Consider the following 24,587-nt stretch of genomic DNA (forward strand, 5'->3'; position numbering starts at 1 on the left):
GGAGAAACGCCGCCTCCTGTGTGAAACACACACACACACACACACACACACACACACACACACACACACACACCACGTGACAACCCTGACTAAACAAAACAACACAGTGAGAACACACTCCACACACTCCGGACTCCAGAAAGAGTAAGTAGTTTTCTTCTTGATTAAAAAAAAATAACTAATGCTGGACTCCCGGAGCAATGCATTTCCGGTTTATTGCATTTTCATAAGTTTGTTTCTCGACAATATTTCGATATAGGAAGTAAAACCAGGTTATAATCGCTGGTTCAAAGTGTTGAAATGTATTAAATGTGACTTTGACATGGTTTTGTGATTGACCAAACAAACAGCTTTAAACTGAAGTGTGATGTAATTCAGCAGCATTGCCTGTGTTTATAACCTGCTCAATTACCACATCACAGTTTTTTATAACCTTATCTCTCTTACGGGTAATTTGTTGCACAATGTATGCAAATATTTTAGCTTTTAATTGTGTTTTTTATAACCTATTTCTGCATCATGCTGCTTCCTGATTCAGCCTGTATATTTTGTAGAGAGAGCGTGACAAGCAGGGTTGCCAGGTCTCCTCAAAATGTTGTGTGACTGATTTTTACTTGAACCATTTTTTAACCATTATTCTCAGTCTTTGCATGGGAGTCATTATCCACACCAATATGCCTTTCCATCCGGCAATATTTATAATATAGCTCACATCAGAAACAAAACATTTGTTTAAAAGTATGTGGACACATAACTCTTACAGTTATGCAAAGGTCACAAGGATTCCACTTTTCTGCAAATGCACAAGCAGATTCATAAGGAAATTATGTTTATATACACACACACTCAGGTCCAAAAGTCTTAGACTGCAATGAAAAGAATGGGAATAAATACAATGGGACACCTCACTGTTTCAGCCATATACAGTATTGGGAAAAGTTTGCATGCACCGAGTTCTGACTTCATCCTCACTGAAGACCTTTGCAATAAATTGGTTCGCTGACTGCATCCATTATCACACTAATGATCTCACCCAAGTACTTGTGGCTGAATCGACACAAATCCCCCAAAGCCTCGTTTTTGAAATCTGGTTTATTTCTGTCAGTATAGTGTACACTGTCTGCATTTGTAAAATAATAATAAAACTGGCAACCCAGATGAGATATCCATTGATTCTTGATTCAAAAATTGCTTTAGGGTTTATCCTTCAGGTTTTCCAGTTTCCTTCGATCTTTCAAGATATAAGATTCAAGATTGTATTTGTCACATTCCAGTAAGTGGCTTGTCGATGCTACGTGTGAATCTCCATGTGATTTCTAGGGTTCCAGGATTGGTCCAGGATGAAGAAGTTAATCAAAAGGAAGCAGTTTATTTTCTTAAACCACCAAAAGTTGCTAAAATCCCTTTGCTTATTTGTGTCTGGAATGATCACACCTACAAAGAAATCCAGAATGCTCCATCAGTATCAAGATGACAAGATCTCAAGGAGGGTCACTTAGTAATGGAAAGTTCAAAACACCTCCACAGCTTTTCATCTTTCCAAACTTGTATGTCGAATTTGGCACATCTGAAAAAAATCTGCATATTTTTGAATGAAAGTTAATTCTAGTGTCATTTTGAGGCAATAATGCAAAGCTCCTATGCAAAAACTATGAAGGTTGGCAAAATGTATCTTGTTTCTTTATTTAGAAGTTTCTTTATTTAGAAATGCCTTGTAATAATGCTGAAACCGTCACCATGCCAACAAACAAAAAAGAGAACGAGGACCATATTCACTGAAACATTGAAATCTATTGATCACCTCTAAGCTCACAAAGCGTTTCAGGATCCGAGCTGACAGGCACATTGCTTTTCTGGAAATGTCAGCCTCGCAGGGTATGTGATCCGCTTCTTAATGTTGGTTGTGACAGCTTGCAAACGTCACCTGGACTTTACTTTTCTGCAAATGCACAGGCAGGTCCAGGAGGAACTTGCTGATATTTTACAGGTCTGACGTTGTGTAAGAAGTCGGATGTTTATATACGACACACTCGGGTCCAAAAATCTAAGATCACAATAAAAATAGCACTTTTTTCTTTTAGCATTGGAAATAGACAAAAGGTTTGAATTATACTATATAGACAAAAATATTGGGACACGACTTTTTAAACCCCTATGTGGTTCTTCCCAAAACTGTTACCACAAAGATAAAGGCACACAATTGTCTTTGGATGTTGTACAATTCCCTTTGTGCACAAAGCCAGGAAGATCTGCCTGCTGTGGAGCTCCTCAAATATCAAAAATTTAGTGGAACATCATCTCAGAAGAGTGGAGGATGACTTCATGAACACCTTTGAGATGAATTGGAATGCTAACAGCACCCCAGGCCTCCTCACCTCACCTACATCAGTATCCGACTTTACCAACATCCTTGTGAGCACATCTCCACAAGCACACACTAACATTTAGTGGAACATCTTCCCAGGAATATTATAACAGAAACATGAAACTAAATGTTGAAAAAAGTGCATACGAGTCTTACGGCCGGGTAAACTTTTGTCCATATGGTGTTTATAAAATTAAAATGTGGACATTCAATATACTAGATATTTAAGATTATTGGCTTTTTATTTTTATTTATTTTTTTAAAGTTTGTTGTTTTCGACCCTTCTTTTTTATTCAATGTTAAACAATCACCAGTTTATATATCCACTGCTTTGAAATGATTATTTTCTAGCCAATCACAGATACAGAAGTCGTATTAAAATGAGACAGGAAGTAAAAATAGGATTTGTGTATTTTGCTCGTTTCCTGTAATATCCATTGAGAAAATCAGACTGAAAGCGAAGTCCTCATCTCAGCTAAATAAGCATGTCACAGGGTTTTGTTTGAGGAACTGAAGGTCATGCTGACCTGCACAGAAGATCCAGATACGTTATTCATTTGCAGAATGACATTTTTTCTGTCACGTTTTTATCCAAATGGACACTGACCAGGTTGGAGACTAATTTCCAAAGTTTACATTCCTTTGTATAGTGACGCATTCAGACTGCGCATTTTCACGCTTGGGCAAAAATACTAGCAAAACTTCCACGTTTCAGATACTTGTGATCCTGGTCCAGGATCTTTATGAACAAAAGTTTGTGGACACCTGACCAAATTTGTATGTGCTTCTGAAGAGGTAAAATAACCTTCACACTTCTGGGAAGGTGTTTCACGCTGTTTTATTTATTTATTTATTTATTTATTTATTTATTTATTGGATTTGAGCTCTTTTAGACAAAAGGGCTTAGTAATGTCAGAAGTATCTGAGGGTGAGGAGGCCTGGGGTGCAGTCAGCGTTCCAATTCATCCCAAAGGTGATCAGTAGCGTTGAGGTCAGAGCTCTACTGCAGGCTACTCAAGATCTTCCATTTCAGCCCATGTAAACCATAATCTTCATGAACCATAGATTATTATGCATCATACATTATTGCTTCTCCTCCCACAACCTGTGAAACGAAGCCATCATGGTTCATGTATATCAGAATGGAGTGGTACATAAATGACTTACTGCTGTAGCCATGTTGATTTGCTTGTTTAAATGCCTGATTTATTCGCCGAAAATCTTTACATCACATCCCCTACTTTGGTGTTTGTAAAGCTAACTAAATGCTGAACTGCAGCTTTGGTCCTGCTAATTTAGGATAAATTTTTTCTGCATATCCACCAGTAGTAATTACAGATGTGCTAGTGTGCCCTGCAAGTTCTAGTCATGATATTTTGGAAAAGACATCCTATACAGCCGTGTGCCTCGAACTATGTGGTAGCAACATAGAGAAGAACCATATGGCTGAAAAGTCAGGTGTCCCAATATTTTTGATATATATTTGATAGAAATCATAAGTTTAGTCAGAATCTAGGGGTCATTACCTGATCCGTCTCTGCTCCCGCTGCCTATGAACGGGTGCTTATATTAAAAAAAAATAATTTTTAATAGTGTACATTAATAGTGTACAGTCTGATTAAAACAAAGACAAAGAATATGTAGCAGCCCAGTCATAAAATAATGTATTGTTAGTGGAAATCCTGTTTTTGCTGTCCTTGTATGTCAGCAGTAGTGATAAACATAAGATCAGAATCAAACTCATTTATCCTGTTCATGGTTACAGCAGATCTGGTAGATACAGAACGTAACACAGGCATATCAAGAGGATATGGGATACCCACCAGTGTATCACACACACATTTACACACACTTATCCACACTTGGATGCAATTTACAGAGCTGACAAATCAAGGTGTGGAAAAACCTGTCCATAAAACCTGTTTATATTAATACAAGTAGACACGAGCAAGCAAGCTAATGAACTCATACGCTACGAGCTAAAATAATAAGCAAGACTAAACACTAGGAAGCAGAAAACAAAGGATCAGTGGGAGTAAGCACTACAAATCAACAAACAAAGGATTTCCCAAGGGAATGACATGAACAGGATTTTAGGGAGGCTGAAGAAACTAATGAGAGCTCACGAGACAAGACACAGGTGCAGAAACCAAACAGTGAGTGGGAACAGGGAGAAGCTCAAGCAGGGGGGGAACCAGGAAGTGGGAAAACAAGATTATTTTAATCTTCTTCTAAATTCATATCATATATATTTATATATATATATATATATATTCTCAATGTTAAAGAATTCTGGCAAAAAACAATTGGAAATAGAAAGGAAGACAAAGAGACATGGTGGTGGACTGAGGAAGTGCAGGAGAGCATAAGGAGAAACAGGTTGGAGAAACAGGATTGGGATCGGCAGAGTGATGAGAAAAGTAGGCAGGAGTACAAGCAGATGCGGCAGAAGGTAAAGAGGGATGTGGTGAAGGCCAAGGAAAAGTCATATGAGGAGCTGTATGAGAAGTTGGACACTAAGGAAGGAGAAAAGGATTTATACCGATTGGCCAGGCAGAGGGACCGAGCTGGGAAAGATGTGCTGCAAGTTAGAGCAATAAATGATAGAGATGAAAATGACTAGTGAGGAGAGTGTGTTGAGAAGATGGAGGGAGTATTTTGAGCAGCTTATGAATGAGGAAAATGAGAGAGAGAGAAGGTTGGATGGTGTGGAGATGGTGAAGCAGGACGTGGATAGGATTAGTAAGGAGGAAGTGAGAGCAGCGATTAAGAGGATGAAGAGTGGAAAGTCTGTAGGATCAGATGACATACCGGTAGAAGTATTGAGATGTTTAGGAGAGATGCAGTGGAGTTTTTAACAGGATTGTTTAACAAGATTTTGGAAGGTGAGAGGATGCCTGAGGAATGGAGAAGGAGTGTGCTGGTACCGATCTTTAAGAATAAGGGAGATGTGCAGAATTGCAGTAACGTCTTCTTCTTCTTTCGGCTTCTCCCATTAGGGGTCCCCAGAGCGGATCATCCATCTCTGTCCTCTACATCTGCCTCTTTCAAACTAACTACCTGCATGTCTTCCCTCACCACATCCATCAACCTCCACCTTGGTCTTCCTTTTCCAGAAGACATACATCACCAGATTTAGGCAATGAAAATAAAGAATGCAGTGACATTTAACTCCGCCCCTTTGTTAACGGACACTTCAACCAATAAACAAGCAGAGAAACTATGCAAACTATGCACTACTCTCTATAAATGTGATATTTCTACGAATTTACACAAAATTCATGCCGCTATATTCTTGCAAATGTTTTCTGTGTGTGTTTAAGGAGTGTGGGAGGATGATTTATTGTTTAAACAATAAAAAAAAAAAGAAAAGATTTTTTGGGGTGGTGTTTATCGTTATTGACACGTAACTACCGCGATAAACGGGTGACGACTGTACTATAAATTGACTCAAAAAATATGTTGTGTTACTCTTTAAACAAGCAAAAGTGTTTTGCCTTTTAAACACGTCAGGGCATGTAGTTTCAGGGAAATAATTAAATTAATATAAAGCATTAATGGCTTAAGGTAACATTATGAAAATGAGGTCATTCATATTAGTATCTTATAAAGAATTATGTTCATTTGTATTAAAAAGGTGTCACTTTTTTTTTTGTCCTTTGTCTCAGCTCCTCATGATCCACATGAAGATGATTGCCCTTTGGAAACTCGTCCTCAGCCTGACTTTGACAGGCTCCATCCACTGCGGAAAGGTCCTGGTGTTCCCGCACGATGGCAGCCACTGGGTTAACATGAACATATTAATACAAGAGCTGCACAACAGAGGTCACAATATCACGGTCATCCGTGCGGCTGACAGCTGGTACATCAATGAGCAATCACCCTACTACCACTCCATAACCATCGACTTCTCACTGGGGGGCGACGAAGCTTTCTTCGCCACCTTTGTCTCCAGACAGCTGCAGATTCGACGGGAAGGAAGCTCACTCTGGACTCGATTCAGTCTGGACATGGAGTTAAAAAACAGGTTTTCGGCGGTGCACAGGAACATAAGTGAAATGGTCATCCATATAATCGAGGATCCAAAACTGATCGGTTCGATCCGAGAAGCGGGGTATGATGTGATGCTAACAGACCCCGTGAACGGCGGAGGAGTTGTGCTTGCACATTATCTGCGCCTACCTCTCATTTTCAACGCCCGCTGGACGGTGCACGGAGAAGCCCACTTCGCGATCGCGCCGTCGCCGCTATCGTACGTTCCTTTACCTTTATCCATGTTAACGGATCAAATGACGTTTTTCCAAAGAGTATATAACATGCTCTATTATTACCTTAGGCTCTACTTATACAAGAGCATTGTAGGCCCACATTACAGTGCTTTGTGTAACCGCTACTTTGGGCCAGATGTGGACTATTTTAAATTGTTCCAGGCAGCCGACTTCTGGCTTATGAGAGTCAATTTCGTGTTTGAGTTTCCTCGCCCTACGATGCCTAACGTCGCTTATATGGGCTGCTTTCAGTGCAGGCCAGCCAAAGCCCTTCCAGACGATTTAGAAGACTTCATGAAAAGCTCAGAAGAGCACGGTGTTGTCCTTGTATCATTGGGAACGCTGGTGGGACAGCTTCCTGATACCATAGCGGACGAAATGGCGGCCGCTCTTGCAAAGCTCCCTCAGAAAGTGATCTGGCGATACTCTGGGAAGAAACCGTCCACTCTCGGGAACAACACTATCCTCAAGGACTGGTTGCCACAAAACGATCTGCTTGGACATCCAAAGACCAAGGTCTTTGTGAGCCACGGCGGAACGAACGGGATTTTAGAAGCTATTTATCACGGCACTCCGATCGTTGGCCTGCCTGTGGTTTTCGATCAACATGACAATCTCGCGAGGATAAAATATAAAGGTGTAGCACAGGTCATAGACATAGCGACACTAAACGAGAATGCATTCCACGAGGCTCTGCAGGAAGTCATAAACGAGCCTTCTTACAGTTTGAACATGAACAGGCTGTCCAGGCTTCTCAGAGACACACCTGTCGAACCTCTGGACAACGCCATGTTCTGGATAGAGTTCGTCATGAGACACATAGGTGCCCCTCATCTTCGAACGGAGTCGTACAAAATGCCTTGGTACGTTTACTACAGTGTCGATGTTGTAACGTTTCTACTGTTAGTTACGTCCGGGTTAATTTTAATCATCTTCACCGTAATCCGTTACATGTGCTGCAGGGCATGCATGAAAAAAAGAGAAAAGCAAGACTGACTCTACAATGCACCACTAAATGTGCATGTACACACAGTTTCAATCAATATCACACGTGTGCCTTTAATTAGTAATTAAATTTTTTATTTTACTTAGTCAACTGGTAAAACTATAAGGGGAGGTGGACACTTAGTGGTTAAGCCATTGGACTTTGGATACGAAGGTTGGGGGTTCTAATCTGAGCCAATACTGCCTCTCCTGGGCTCCTGAGCAAGGCCCTCAACCCTACAGCTGCCAAATGCCATAAATGTAAATATATCAATATTTTATGAAAAATCACATCTTTTGATGATTTTCACCTGCAGTACGTTTCCCAGAGCAGTGTTTCGTTATGCACTTGTTCCCTTAGTGGAGTGTTTCGAGTGTTAACTGGTCAATTAAATTATTTTAAAATGTAGCTAGCGTTAGTTCACACTACTGTTCAAAACACTCACTGGTCTTTATTGCTTTATCATCCATGCACTTTTTTTTGTTTAGTTTGTTTTTTTCCCTCATTGCAAGAATTAGTAATAAAAGCAGGTCATGCTATCTATAAACTGTTTCCTGGCTGCTTTCTAACACTGTTTTATTTTATCTGTAATTATTTTTACTTGAATACACTACATGGGCAAATGTAGTGGGACACCTGACTTTTCTAGCCATATGTGGATCTTCTCTAAAAAGCTAAAGGTGCACAATTGTTATAGGATGTCTTTTGATCCAGGCGCATTAGAGGAATTTCCGTTTTCAAATTTATCCGGATTAGTGTAGACGTAGCCCTGATCGTCCTGCTCTAGAGCGCTGACCTCAAAACAACTGAACACCTTTGAGATTAATTAAAACTCTGACTGCACACCAGGCCTCCTCACCCCACCTACATCGGTATCTGACTTTACTAAGAACCTTGTGGCTGAATGAATCTCCACAAATCTTCACAAGCACACTCCAATATCTAGTGGAACATCTCATAAAAGTGCAGGTTATTATAACAGAAAATAGGAACTAAATGTGGAATGGGATGGTTCATAAAGCGCATGCTTATGGTCAGTCGTCCACACACTTTTGTGCATATAGTATACTTTGTTTGTGGTGTGACCAAAGATGGCTTTTTGTACTGTTTTATTCTCTTGTAATCTGTTGTGATTTACACATTATCTTGATTCAGAAAATGTGCAAGATTCCATCTGGCAATTTCTAGCAACTCCTCTTGCATGTATTAGCTTAAAAAAAACCCCACAATGACGAGCCTCTGTGAGCGAGGAATCAGCTGCAGATTCGCACTACAGCACTCGCTCTGCTCAGTGGCACACAACGGCGCTTCCAAAGCCGTCCCTGCCAAGTACTGACCGTCCAGAACAAGCAGAATGAGGCACAGCACAGTGGGCACGAAGCTGGAGATGGAAGTGTTCTGGCAGTAGGGGGCCTGGCAAACACTGTGAATGCAGTGGGATGATGAAGAAGGCAGAGGAAAATGTATACTGGTTCCACAGTGGACTGCACTGATACTTAATTCTCCAGCTCCACTTCTCCTCCTCCAAACCTGTGAATATGAAGCCATATTGGATTCAAGCAGACTGTCACTGAGTTCATTTTTCAGCTTGGTTACATCACAACCTGCTTTGCATGCTACACCATAATCTGATCTTATTCGTCCTGAACCCTTTATTTGTATTAGATTAATTTGTAATTGTGTTAATAAAGTTCAAGTTTAATGAGCTTCGTTTTTTTCTCTTCTCAATTGTTGGAGGAAAGGTGGTCTTTTATGACTACCTCATACCAGATATGACACGACACACTATGACACTACTATTCTGCCTTTTGAATTAATTTGCAACCTGAGTACACGGTATGAACCACTGCATGGATGTGTAATAATAGAGCATTTCATTATAGCGTTACAACCCGAGTGATTCATGTTGATATTGACTGTAAATACGAGCAGTGTTCAAGTCAAACTGGGACTTTTATTGTTACAGTATGAAAATAGATGCTAGTGTAGAAGTACTACACGCAGTAGTAAGGTGGCAATCTGTCCTCTTACGTCCCACCTCATGAAGATTGTGGACCTTTAAAGAAGTAGATGCTGAACCCCCAAACATCCCGAACCATCTAGAGATGTACCAGTGCCAATTGGATTCCACTTCATGTGGTGTTTAGACTTTGGACATCTTCGAGTGTTTAAAGGCTCTGGCATGAAGAAGCTCAGTAGTTGCTCAGTAGCTTCTGGTTCCATAACGTCAACTGACTGTATAAGACTGTAGAAAGAACATTACTCAATCACACATTCCAGTGCTTGTGTTAGTTCTCACTCTCCAGTGTTCTGTATTGTTTAAAGATTTATAATCACACTCTTGATGTCACCCAAATGAGGATGGGTTCCCGTTTTGAGTCTGGTTCCTCCCAAGGTTTCTCATAACCTCTAAGGGAGTTTTTTCTTGCCACAGTTGCCATGGCTGCTCATCAGGGATAAATACACATCATTCACCTTAACTGTTAAATTCTGTAAAGCTGCTTTGAGACAATATCTGTTGTAAAAAGCGCCATAGAAATAAACTTGACTATCACTGAGCGTGGATGGTTCAGGTGTACTGACAAACCTTTCTATGCCTTATCTTTCTAGGCATTAATGATGTGACACTGGGATAAGTGTATAAATGTAGCAGGGGAGTAAATCGAAAAATAAATGCAGTTTCCACTTTTATTAGTTTGCATCACGCATATACGTACACATCTATCTATTTGCCCTTATGAGAAAATCTTCTATTGGGTGTCTTTTTTTTTTTTTATTCTTAAGTTAATTAACTCTTATCTTCATCAGCTATCTCCTCACATGCTTACACACCTTAAGGCAAAACTGACCCATTTTTACATTTAATAAAAAAAAAAAAAAAAAAAAAAAAAAAAAAAAAAGAGCAAGTCATTAGTTTTACGGGTGCAGTATTCACATTTGTCCGGTAGGTGGCGCATAAGGAATGTAAAACCTATGATGCATGAAGCAAAACGGACTGGGAGCCATGACAGTGACAAAAAAAAATACAAAAATCTCGACTTTAACACATTTTAGTGGGTTTTTTTTGCTTTTATAATTTAATCACAGCTTATTTACAATTATGTTCAGGTCATATATAGAGGTCAAGGTGTGGCGTGTAACCCGAAATGCTCATACACCATGCAAATACAAGGACAAAATATGAAGAGTACAACAGGGTCACCTTGATGATAAGAACTGTATGGGCTGATCACTCATGGGGGCACTTATTATTCTGATAAATGCAATTAATTATTATTTTTATACTGTATGTAGGGAGGGTTTCTTGTTCGTTTTAATTTCAACTTAACTGAAATTTAATTGACTTGTTTTTTATTTGGTTTATTCCATTTTTAGTTTATGAAGGACATCTCACACATTTCAAAAAATCCACACTGCAAGGTCTTCGGAGATCAAATAAAAAAAAATAGGAGGTCAGCGGAGGAGGGGGGAAAAAGCGATTAAAAAAAAATCATTAATCAATAATTTAAAAAAAGCGGTTTGCGCGCAGGTCCGTCCTGCGTAAATTGTGCGCAGAGTTCACGTGCTCGAGCCTCCCTGCGTGTAAAGGAGTGGGACCTACACACACGCGCGCGCGCACACGCGCACGCACCGACCGGCGGACCGACTGGCATCCGGAAGCTTCTCCTTTCCCCCCCCCCCCCCCCCCCTGCAATGCCGCGATCTCGCATGGCTCTCCGTCCGCTTCCATGAACATCCTCCACGGCGAGCCGTCGCTGCTTCGTCGCCCGAAACCGACGCTCGTTTTTGACAGCCGACGTCCTGCAGGGTGTTTTTGGCCATCATCCGCGGTCGCGTTTGCGCATCCCCATCATCATCATCATCACCATCACCATCATCCTCCTCCTCTCTGCGCGCGCTCCGTGCCCTATACGATCCTCATCGACTCTCAAGCAAAAAAACAAAAGAAAACAAAAACAACACCATAATCACAGCAATGTGTCTGTGTGCTACGATGCTGGCGACTGCAGTCTTTCTGGGAAATGTACTGCTACAATATGTGTCGTCTCAAAACGGTAAGGATTAAAGGATGCTTTCCTGCAGGAAAGGAAGAGAGAGAGAGAGTGCACACATCTTCCTAGAATGTATAGAAATAGGTTACAGTACCATCCTTTCTGGCTTGCAGGTCATTGCTGGATTGCATCTGCACAGTTTGCATTTTTTTCTTTCCATCAAATTGCATGCACTTTTTTTTTCTCTTATTCATTTGCATCATCAACAACCGACTTACTGGGAATTAGTGTCCGATTAACCCATTACAGCCAGTTACAGGGCCAGAGAGGATTCCCTCTATTCGGTGCATTTGAATGGACAGTGTACACATACTTTCCCTTCGATATGAATTCAATCCACAGCACTGTGTTAAAGTAATTGCATTCAGATATGCATCAGTGGAATTGATTAGGAAGCCCCCTGTACACCTTTTTTTTTCAATTTGTTCACTGAGACACATTCATTTGTGGTGTTGTCTTTTTCCTCCCTACACTAACGAGGTCCTATCAAACACTGTCTTCTCACCGTGACCGAAGTTGACTTGCGAAAGCTTTCTGTTAGTGACGGGATTATTAACCGTATTGTACTCTGAAGGGTTTTCCCAACATGAATGACCTTTAGATCAGGGGAAAAAAGCATTGACTTTTTTTCCCCCACAGATGGCATGTGAAAAATCTTAAAATTTGTTTTAAATAATGAAATGAATGAATAACAAACAGCAAACTTCTAAAATATACAGATGCAATTCAATGCAAGTATGACAGAGAAAGAAAGAGAGAAAGAAAAAGAAAGAAAAGCGTGTTTCCTTGGTAAGGTGGATGTGTATGAAAGCATGCTTTGATAACTCCGGGATCAAGCAACCAGCTGGGTTTGATTTAGTCGCCGTTTATATAAAGGTATAAAGAATTTCACTTCATTTTCTATGTTCTTTCATCGTATTTCTTGCAGCTCCATTTCCACCTTTTTATTTCATCCATTGCTGTTATAAGATAAGTGACTATCATTCAATATTTATCACTTCATTGTACCACACTTTCACTACTACATGAATGCCAAGTACTTGAAAAAATGTATTTTTATATATGTATATTTATTTAAATATGTTAAGTCAAAGCCCCCAGATTTGAAAGCCATCCCCCTCTCTCGCCACGTTAACTAAAATAGTCATCATGGAGAGAGTGACACAGTTTCTCGATGTCAGAAAACTGGCACTCGGTGTCTGAGGTAGTCGTGATTCTCGACCCGATCTGGTCTGTTACACATGAGTTGAGATATACAGTGTGGGTGATCCTATTACACACACTTGTGAATCGTACATGACATACTGTTTAAATCTCCATCCACGTTTCAGATTGTCACGCGTGTGTGGCAGCTGTGATGTTGGCTGTGTCATTCCTGCGCAGCAAACGATTATCGTCCGAGAGGCCTATTAATAAAACGGCTTTGCTGCAGAATTAAGCCGGTTGTAGAAAATGGTTTAATCAGCGTGTGTGTGTGTGTGTGTGTGTGGTCGGGGGTGGAAGTCGTGTGAGAGTCATTCCACGCGATTTGTGGATGGCCCTCTGAGGGCCAGATTCAGCAACAGATATCTGCAGGACTGTAAATAGCTTTGGTCCATCTCGCCGCATATTTCTATTATTAGAACGGAGAGACACGGGAGCGCAGGACTGTGGCTCCACGAATTTCTTCGGTGAAAGCGCGTCCCATTAAATGTTAATAGACCGTGTTGCATGGCTTTCTGCGTGATCCAAAAAAAAAAAAAAAGGCTGCGTCTCAAAAAATAAGGGAGAACTCCCTTCAAAACTCGGGATACTCAGCGTCACCTCGGGCTGTGTCCATCAGTTTCCCTATTTTTATTTTTTCCCGAATTCATAAGCCTTTTCTGGTACGTGGCTAAATATAACTGGATTTGACATTTTTACTCAAGGCAACAACCTTGAAATGCAAAAAAAAAAAAAAAAAAAAAAGATTTCAATGCCGAATTCCGAGCTTTGATTGAGATCTCACCCGGTCTGACTGTGAGAGATTTGCAGCATTACTAAATATATTAATGAAGTTCAGGGGCGCCTCTCTTTGTTTTTCTGCAGCTCAGGTGATTACAGGTAGCAGTGACCACGAATGCCAGTCTGAGCTGCATCACGTGGCAAGCAGCACAATGCAGAAAAGCATGCAGATAGAGCTTTGAAGGTTTTTTGGGGAACTTTTGAGCATGGTACCCTTAAGTTCGTGATGAAAACCCTGTATGATCCACCTCAAGGTGGTTTGTATTCTTCTTAAGATTGTTGTAATACGAGTGGTTATACGAGGTACTGTAGCTTTCCTGTGAACTCAAACCATTCGGGCCGTGTCTCATCAATGTTTCAAAAGCGTTTCCACCCACAGAACTGTTGCTCAACCAATGTTTTTAGTTTTTCGCACCATTCTGTGTAAAGACACTTTTATGTGTGAAAATCCCAAGAGACCAACAGTTTCTAAAATACTTCTCCAGCAACCATGCGGTGTCAGAAATCCCATTATCCCCATTCTGACCTGAATTTATGTAATTTTAAGTGTTGTGCTGTTGCTGTTGAAAGGCTGATTTAATAACTGCACATACAAGCAGGCGTCTAGATATTTCTAAACAACGCGAAGCGCAATGCTGCTGGTAAACTCCGACATTTATTGTAATGATAGTAGCGCGTCTTGCTCATTTTGTCAACGGTAAATTGTTATTAATTTCAAGGATAACAAATCGAAGACAAACGATAACATTTTTGGTGCAAGTGTTTTGGCATTTGCAAAGATCCCTGTATCTTTGCTATAAAGGTTACTTGTATGGACTGTGTGCTTAAACCACATTTCCAGCTCACATTTGAATCTCATTGTCAGTCGCTGAAGAGAAGAGCAAGGTGCTATGAATCAAGACCAGGTGTAAATCATCTTGTAAAATTCTCATGGAGTATCTGAGATATCAAAGTAAAGGAATGAAAGGAACGCTGAAGGTATTTTTAGAATACTAGGCCGATTGTTTAATCTATAGGCAGAAATACACGGATCAGGCATAACATTATGACCTTATAACAATAAATCCCACCCACTAACAGGTGCCTTGATGAAGAGATAATCAGTGTTGTTATGTTATGATGTCATAATCTTATGCCTGGTCGATGTATGAAAAGTCACTATTTAATCTTTGGTGTGTGTGTGTGTGTGTGTGTGTGTGTGTGTGTGTAAGCTGAAGTATTTGTGATTGTATTCATCTATTCATTTTAAGCTGTTATATTAGTACGCTGAAATCCTTATGAACAGCAGTAAACATCCAATCGCACTGGAAACGAGAGCAAAAAGCATTAAAGCTCATGTTCAAGCAGCCTTCATTGGTTGGCACGCAGCATTTGAAACTAGCCGAGTGGGATCGGATGGTGATGTGCAACCCGTGGCTCTGAATGCGCTCTTTCTCACAATGCAAAGATTTTTATTTATATTTTATTTACCCTTAAACACCAACAAATATAACTGGAGACTGTTTCAGGAGTGGGCGGGAGTGCAAAAGTCATCATTCGCATACAAGGTTATATGAAAGTTACAGTGAAGCAAAAGAAAAAGGACTCTTTTTGCATCTTTTGAAAGATTGGAAGAAACCAGAGAGAAACCACAAAGACATTACCATGAGCTCGGGTTTAAACTGGGGACCCTCGGGGACTAGTGATTTTATTAGTCAAATAGTTGACTAGTCAATGAATCTATTATTACATCATATAGTCTGGTAGCCAAACCACACAGTAACACTGAACTGGGTTTCGTAGCCACGCCTACGTTCCTTGTTGGTCCAGCATGTAGGTGTATATCTTTTTTTACATGCACAATGTGTTACTCATCCTGTAGCTCATCAGTGTCAGTTTCTGACCACAGCACTGCTGTCGTCTAGATATTTTGGGTTGGAAGACTGTTTCTCAACCCAGCACTGGCATTGAGGTGTTTTAAACTGGCATTGTCGATGCTGAGCTGAGAACGGTCCACACCCAAATCACATCTTGTTCATCTTGGCCACATTTGATTGATTGGTGAAGAAAATATGAAGGGTTATAAACTGTAGGAAACACAGGCTACAGTCAGTAACTGTGGACCTATAAAGTGACATATATATTGTATATAAACGGCTGATCAGTGGTCCAGAATGAATTGAAAACTTGGGCTACAGATACAGTCAAATGTATGGATTAGCAAAGCAGGGACGGATAAATTGGTTAACATTTTTTTGCAATTAGCATAAACATATTACTGGGTTTTGATATTTCAGGACCTAGTATATATGTAAGTAAACATTTCAGGAGAAAATAAAAACGGCAGCCAAGCACGAAAAAATATTTTCAAAAGAACACCGCAGGTCATTGCCGAAATATTCATTTTGGTCAAACACAGTGTACTGTATCATACATTTTATTGCTAGGAATTCATGAGCTAGTTCATAAAAATAAATCTTAATTGGCTAACTTTACCATATCATATTAGCTAACAGTTTTATTTTATTATTTAGGCAACTGTTAAATAGGACAGCATGGGCAGCACCCTGTAGTGTTTATTCACCTATTGGGCTAGCTATTGCATGAATGATTTGTTCAGTGTACGTAGGATGATTTTGATAATGAGTACTATTGTGATGGCTATTGTCAGTAAATAGAGGTCGACCGATTAATCGCTTTTGCTGATTAATCGGCACTGAACTACAGTCAACCCACGATAATTCGCGGTTCGGAAAATTTGCGGGCTCACATTTGGAACCTAACTAACAGCAAGTTGCGGATTATCTTAAAATTTGCGGTAATCCTCAGTGGGACCGAATGTTCAGGAACGTTAGGAATAACATTTTAAACTGTGTTTTCACTAATATAATAACAAATAATAAATAAATTTCATTAAAACATGTTGTATTAAAGTGACAATATCTAGATTAATTCACTAAGGTACCATTAATTAAAAAATTTGCGTGTATTTACGAAACTCACGTGGGGGTTTTAGAACGTAGCCCCCGGGATTTCTGGAGGGCCGTTGTACTGGCAAAAATCCAAACCTATAGTTTTTCCGGGTTGTGGTACACAGTACTAGAGCGGCCTCTAGAGACGAATCACGTGCTGATGCCATGTGCTGATTATTTGAAGTGTCTTTTTTTTTTTTAATAATTTTTCATTTTGGAATGTTATGTTTGCTGTTTTTAATCCACTATCCGTTTTAAAAAACAGTAAATCGGTTATCGGCAAGTACAATCCAACCTAGCTATCAGTTAACCTCTATCAGAAGAAAACGCGCCTTTATCTTTAAAGATAGATGAAAATAGATGGTCATGTATCTCAAAAATGTGTTATTTACTATTTTACACTACTATTTAAACCTTAATAGGCTGACGTTAACCTAGAACAACAACAACAACAAAAAAGTTCTCAGCATCTCGGTTTCTCAGCTTGTGGTCATGCTGCCAGAACGATAAAGCTGTGAAAGTCTTCACGTGCAAAACGGGTATGCTTGTTAAATTCGTGAAAGTGAAACATGTTTGTTTTCCTATAAAAGAATTCAGTTAGTATCTCTGGCGCTGTTCATGACCGAGCCCATTAATGTATAGTATTTAATTTTGAAATAATATTTCTATATTAAAGTCATTTACAGTTAAACAGGTTTTTAAGCTAGTCCTGACGCAAGCTTTCCTATCTGTGCTAAAGCTATAGGTTTTTGTCAGTCAAGATTCAGTTAGAGAACATGATGCCATATTTCACACACTTTCACAAGCAAATGTTCTCCCCTGCAGAGACATTATTATTATTATTATTATTTCTATTATTATTATTGTTATATTGTGATGTTCACCATTTGTACCTTCGTGGACTAATATTAAACTGAGACACTGAATTTACAGACATGCAACACTATTCCCTGCAGTCAGAAAAAATCTTGATCTGCCTACATAAGAGCGTTGGACTGCTGAGGAGTCTAGTGGGAGTACTGGAGCCTGTCTCGCAAGAAAATGATTTTGGTTTCAGTAATCCTGCTCTCTGACAAGGCAGCATGAGGCTTTGTGCAGCGATCTGCTGTTCTCAGGACAACTGCCATTTCCTTCTGGGATACGGGAGCGGAGCCCGTGGCGTCTCTGATCCGACTCCTGGTGTACTGTATGCTGTGTGCATTCATAGATGCAATTGGAATCGCATCCTCTCAATGGTCATTGTGGTTTCAGTCTTTGTGCAAAAACGTTTCTGATATAACTGACACTTGTGCGAGTCCAAAAGCCAAAACTCATCTCCAAAATCCAAAAGGTTCTTAAACATACAATAACTGGCCATTTATTTATTTTTACATATGAATAAGTTTTTGCATTTTCAACATTGTGTGTAATAGAGCATTTATATATATTTAAATGTTTTTTTTTTTTTTTTTTTTTAGGCCTTAGATGCTATTTTTTACTAATGCCCAGGCAAGGTCATTCCCACTGCTGCGATTTATTTCTTTAGACTACATCTATAAACCTCATCACTGGAGGGACAAATGTAAGCCCAGGCCTGCTGGGGCCTGTCCTGGTAAATCTTTTTTTTCTTTCCTAACAAAAATAGTGTTACCGATAGTCTGTTCATCAGGCTCGAAAACCAGCCCATCAGTCAGGAGTCTTCGTAATAGCAATACAATTATGACTCTTATTAAAAGTCCCAGCCAATAATTGAGCTGAGTGAGCATTTCATTATGCCGCTGTCCGCACAGAGTGGGGGTTGGTGGGATTTAGAACGTAACCCCTGCGATTTCCGGAGGATCGTTGTACTGGCAAAAATCCAAACCCATAGTTTTTCCGGGTTGTGTTATACACTAGAGCAGCCTCTAGAGGCGAATCATGTGCTGACTCCATTTGCTGTTTATTTGTAGTGTCTTTTTTTGAAATTCATTTTGGATGTAACTGTTGTTGATTTCTTTGTTGTAGTTACATTGTAGGAGCAAAAGTTTGTGGACACCCCAAAATCATACAAATGGTTACGATAAAGTTTAATGCACATAGTTGTATACAACGTCTTAGTATACTGAAGATTTAAAGATTTTTTCTTCACTGGAACTCACCCGTTCCAGCATGATGATGCCCCTGTGCCCAAAGCAAACTCTATGGAGATATAGTGAGTTCAGTGTGGAGTGTCTAACATCACTAATGTTCTTGGTGCTTGAATGATCACAAATCCCCACAGCCTCGCTCCAAAATCTAATGGACAGGGGAAATAAATTTGTAATGGGTTTTTTTGACATACGGATGTCATGCTTACTGGGCATCATACTATTAGCCATATGGTGTGGTTACGCTCAAAGAGAAACGGACAACCACTTGAGACCTGAGTGTTACACAATTCTTTGCATTGCTTTGGACTTCCTTGCGACTGGATATCATTGAGGAATAAACTGTAAACTTCTAACTGTATTAACAGTCACTTCTTGATTTTGCTCCTGTAGATGAGAAATTATAATTTATCAGGCATAAATTATAATTTTTGAAATACTCCATAATCACAGTTATACCACAGCACTGTTGAATGCTCAATTCTGATTGGTGGATTAATTTCCTTATACCGCCTGCACCAATGGCGGATCTGGCTACTCGGATAAACTCGAACAAAAAAAAAAATAGATCATTCAATATATACTATGATTTATCCAAAAGTATTTCAGTGTTGATATAATTTCCATGTAAACAGAAAGTCAAGGCAAATCACATTAAGTGGCTCGCCAGTTCTTTTAAATAAACATTAGACCAGGCAAAGGATTTTTAGGTCGGGACGGTTCAGATTAATGAAGAAAATCTGATGAAAGGCCGAAGTGCAGAATGACGTAATTAAGACTGTTGATCTATATTTATAGCAGAGGGAAAGTGTTCATTTTGAATGAATATATATTTTAAATGTGAATTTGGTCATTGTTCTGGAGAACACAAGCTTTCATACAAGACACAAAACTTCAATTTCAGTTATATGAGGACTCTCAAATCCTTATACTTGACCATTTTTCATGATTAGTTTGGAGATGTTTTGACCAAGTCGTCTAGCCATCACAATGTGGCCCTTGTCAAACTCGCTCAAATCCTTCTAACACGTCAACTTTGAGGACAATATGTTTGCTTGCTGCCTAATATATCCTACACACCAACAGGTGCCGTGAAGAAGAGATAATCAGTTATTCACTCATTATAATGTCATAATGTTATGGCTGGTCGACGTATATTATATATATAATAATACGCTAACCAGACATAACATTATGATATTATAATGAGAAACAAAAAAACTATAATAAATAAACTATAATATAATATAATATAGATTGGGGAAATAATTATTTGATCCTCTGCTGATTTTGTAAATGTACCCCCTTACAAAGAAATAAAGAGTCTAGAATTTTTGGCAGGTTTGTTTTAACAGAGAGAGAAAGAATATCCCAAAAAATCCAGAAAAAAAACCAACAATTATATTATGTAAAAATGTATTTGTATTTGATCGAGTAAAATAAATTTTTGATCTTCTACCAACCAGCAAGAATTCTGACTTCCACACACTGAAATTAGTCCTGTCCCTATAAGAAAGTGCTCCTAATATAAACTTGTGTATAAAAGACACCTGTCACTGAATCAACCTCTTCCATTCAAACCTCTAAAATCAGCAGGGGATCAAATTATCATTTCCCCCATCATATATATTTATATATATATATATATATATATATATATATATATATATATATATATATATATATATATATATATATTTATATATATATATATATATATATATATATATATATATATATATATATATATATGCTGAGATTGCAAGAGTTGATGTGCTACAAATTGTCTATTATTGTGCCATTTGTAGAATAAAACAGAACCCCTGTGCTGTTACGGTGTGAAGTTTTTACAGTATGATAACCCAGTCTAAAAAAAAAATGTTTTGTATCACATGATTACTCGATTTAAAACTGCTGGTAAAAACGAAGGCAAACGTGTAGAACTCGACCCCAGTCACGTCAGAGGACATGCTTCCACCATCGCCAAGTCTAATCCTTCTTGTAACTCGTTTGCGTGCCTCAAATACCCTTCAAATCCACCTCGACCGTGTTTGGCTCAGTGCCAGAATGTAATCGGCTCATCTGCTGCTGGAAAGGTCTATACAGATTCCTACATTAAACAACCCTTTTTTTTAGAGACACGGCAATAACAAGAATTTCCTACGGATGGACTGATGGACTGCTTGGAAATCTTAAATAGCCTGAAAATGGGCTAAGTTCCTGAACATGATGGTGTAAGTAACATCTCTGTCTGACAAACAGGAAGGAAGCTATTGAAGCAAACCTGTTTCAGGCGTTTTGCCCGTGCTGCGAGATTGACTCTGTTTATATTGTGTCCAAAATCTAATCAGCTCATCTGCAATGATCATTCGGAAAGGAAAAGGACTGTATTATATTATTATATTATATTATATAGACTGACTTTTTTTTTTTAGTTTTTTTTTTAGTTTTTTTATGAGAAAGATATTATTGAGAACGAACTCTCCATGGTCTCCAAACAGAAGTGTAGCTGTGATGAAAAAAGACACCTCCTGAGCCCAAAAAAATAATTAAAGTTAATAGTAACGAAGATATGTTCAGTTACTTACAAATATAATCACAAAGAAAACAACGTAACCTTAACCACCTTTAAATTGGGTAATAGTTTAGTTGAACTGCATTATGGGTATTTTTGTAGGTTGTACACAAATGTAGAAACTGATGTCAATGTCCTCTTTTTCTCAGCCCATTTTATTTTAAATGCCACATACTTAATCATCGTCCCTACTTGACTCATCCTTGTCTTTTTCCTGACACTCAGACCGATTCTGTTATGTGTTCGAGCTTATGAAGCTGAAGGGTACAAATATTCCAGATGGTAAATAGGGTGGAAATAATGAACGGGGAGGTGGTAATATAATTCATTTTAATAGCTATTAAAAAAAAAAAAAAAAAAAAACCCACAATTAAACAGTCTGAACATACACACAAACATTTAGACAGTTATCTAATTGGCCAATCACGCTGCACCAGCAAGTGCATTAAATCAAACAGGACAAGAGCTTCGGCTCAAATATTAATATGGTGAAAACCTGGGAATGACTGTTGGTCGTCAGATGGACTGATTTGGGTATTTCAGAGACTGTTGATTTGACATCACAGTTTCCAAATTTTACACAGATTGGTGCTAAAAACAGAAAGCATCCTGTGTGAATGAGGATTAGGAAGTGTTTAGTACCTTAAAAAAGCACTCTTTACAATCGTGGTAAGCAGAAAAGCATCAGGTCGCATGTCAAATCTTTTTGTTGTTGTTAGTTTTTACATTGAATAAGGTTTTCTAATAATATAGCAGTGGTTTTCTGGCATTATCATTCACGGAAGCCTGAGATCCATTTCATTTCGTGTAACTAAAATTGAACGATGCGACCGTATTGGATATTCTGCAATGCCCTGATCTGATGCCAAATGTGATGCAGGCAATGAGGTGCATCATACTGAGCAGTGACTACCTCCAGATGACCCAGTGACTTTTTATTACAGCTCATTCTGTTGCAAGGAAAAAACCTGACCTTGTTTTCACAGACAGCCTAAAAATTAAGAGCAAAAAATAAAATAAAAAAATGGTGGCTTCGCATTTATAGATTTCTGGAAAAAAAAAAATAAAAAATCAAGTTATGGTTCAAATAAAATACTTTTTCCTTTTCCCCAACTAAATGTATATATAGAAAAAACACTCCTTTTTCCAACCCCTTTAAGTCCTAGCTCATTATTCAGTTATTTATCATACAGCATGAATAATTCAGTAACTGCAGTAAATCTGATGGGAAATATATAGTTATGAATATGAGGAATGAAAAGCTAAAACCTAGCGATAAAGGTTACGCTAGTGCCGAATTCGGACCCCGAATTTTAACGTTATATTCTTTAAAACTCAACCGCCCTTCTGAAACAAGCCCCTGCTCCAAGTCCTTTGCTTTATGCTCAGTCATGTCAATCTGATAGTATCTATAAGGGAAAAGGCTGAAACTCTGGGGTATAATGTTCTTCTGATACCAAAATACCACTACTGAGAAGCTCCACAGTGTGCAACAGACACGTCATATCTCCAAAAATAGAACGCTTTATTCTGGTTTAATTTGTTCTCTCTCTCTCTTTCTGTCTTCCAGTTCAAATAAGAGTTTATGTGGGTTTTTATACATCTTACAACTTATCAGTACATAGAAAAAAAAAAAATAATAAAATAAATATATAAATATAATAATGAATACTCTTCACATGAAGGTCCAAGCCTTTGGGTTATGCATGCCTCTAGACCCTCGTATCTAAATGGTTCTTGTCACTATGGGAAAAAATATATGAAAGAGGGTTTCAGATTAAACCTCCATTTATCCCCACAAAGATCCACCGAGACGGCGCTTTCATAAACCTTTTCATTAGTAAAGCCCTGGGTGACATATCGGGTATCCCCCATTTGGAACATTGTATTGAAGATATTATCTTGTACTGAAAATAAAAGGAGAGATATTAAATGCTTGAAGCATGGGTATAAATAATTCTTAAGCCGTTTCCAACGCTCCACTGCAGACAATCGGTGTTCATATGGTGCATTTTGCTATATTGACAGGTTCAGTTATATATTTTTTCCTGTGATGCATATAAAATGGTAAAATTAGACATTTGTTCTACGCAATGCATTTTTTTTTGGCGGTTAATGCCTGGAGCGCCGAGTCCAACAGTCGATACGGTTATAGATTATATTAAATAATTGAGACTTTCTGCTGTGTTTTTGTATCAGTGCTGGGAAAGCTTATTAACTCGGTGCAAAGCATTGCGTTGTTCTAGCTAACAAGACGCATTGCTAAAGTTACTGTAAAAGGTCCATTAACTTGTTTTTCACTAATACGTTCACCCTCTTGACTTCTTAATCATTGTCTTTAACTATAACCAAACTGTTTTCTTTTCTCCACTCATTTGTATAATTTCTGGCTTGCTTATTGATTTGCTTCTGATCATTCTTCTTCTGTCCTTTTTTAACTGACCCATATATTTTTTTGTTTTATTCCTGCATTCCTTGGCTCTTTCCATCCTTGCTCCCCTCCCTCCTTCCCTCCCTCCCCCTCCTCCCAATTTTACTCCTCTTTTGCTTTTCCTCCTTTTCATTTCCCTCTCCCTGTCCCCTCCATTGCTTTGAAACCCTCTTCCTCTTCCAGCTGGGTTTGTGAAGTCGCCCATGTCTGAGACAAAGCTCACGGGAGACACCTTTGAGCTGTACTGTGACGTGGTTGGTAACCCCACGCCGGAGATCCAGTGGTGGTACGCCGAGATAAACCGCGCCGACTCCTTCAAGCAGCTATGGGACGGCGCCCGGAAGCGGCGCGTCTCCATCAACACGGCCTACGGCACCAACCGTGTGAGCGTGCTGGGGGTCACGCGCCTCACGCTCGAGGACTCTGGGACCTACGAATGCCGGGCGAGTAACGACCCGCGCCGCAACGACCTGCGCCAAAACCCGGCCATCACCTGGATCCGAGCTCAGGCCACCATTTCCGTGTTGCAGAGTGAGTGGTAAACTTGTGCTGTAGTGGATAGATTACAACACTGTAGCTGAGTAGCTGTAGATCCAACTTCACCCATATCCCTAATGTCATCAAAATGGCCACCACATCAGGCAAAACCATAAAAATGCAACCATCATGTGTTTTTATTATTTTCTTGTTAGAACTATTAAAATTGTTAAAGTGACCGGTCCTTGTGCTTCTCTCAATTCAGCTTTTGTTGCTCTTACAATTTGATGCTATTTGCCATGAAAAATTACCCACTTCCAGATTCCTTTCTGGGATTATTACGTTATATAATATCTATAGCAGCACGTACATTACATGAGTATCTCTGTCTCTAA

The 24,587-nt window shown here is 39.1% G+C and overlaps 2 protein-coding genes across 3 annotated transcripts in view; both read left to right on the plus strand.

Moving 5' to 3' along the window:
* Positions 1–18: 18 nt before the first annotated feature.
* On the plus strand, positions 19–9,323 carry ugt5f1 (UDP glucuronosyltransferase 5 family, polypeptide F1). Its single transcript, XM_083553023.1, has 2 exons — positions 19–144; positions 6,034–9,323. The coding sequence occupies exon 2, from the start codon at positions 6,040–6,042 to the stop codon at positions 7,627–7,629; it is 1,590 nt and encodes a 529-aa protein (XP_083409149.1). The 5' UTR covers positions 19–144; positions 6,034–6,039; the 3' UTR covers positions 7,630–9,323.
* Positions 9,324–11,161: 1,838 nt separating this feature from the next.
* nptnb (neuroplastin b) overlaps positions 11,162–24,587 on the plus strand; it is a 34,886-nt gene continuing 21,460 nt past the window's right edge. The window contains exons 1-2 of one of the 2 annotated variants that reach the window (XM_083553097.1): positions 11,162–11,673; positions 23,899–24,246. In XM_083553097.1, coding sequence (XP_083409223.1) covers positions 11,595–11,673; positions 23,899–24,246 — 427 coding nt within the window. In that variant the 5' untranslated portion in view covers positions 11,162–11,594. The remainder of the gene's footprint in view (positions 11,674–23,898; positions 24,247–24,587) is intronic. The other variant, XM_083553096.1, reaches the window with a different exon arrangement.

The sequence above is a fragment of the Silurus aristotelis genome (genome assembly GCF_946808225.1).
Source record: "Silurus aristotelis genome assembly, chromosome: 10".
Taxonomy (NCBI): Eukaryota; Metazoa; Chordata; class Actinopteri; order Siluriformes; family Siluridae; genus Silurus; species Silurus aristotelis.

Bases quoted from the DNA above. Each gene is read 5' to 3' on its own strand.
- ugt5f1 (XM_083553023.1), top strand. From the start codon at position 6,040: ATGATCCACATGAAGATGATTGCCCTTTGGAAACTCGTCCTCAGCCTG.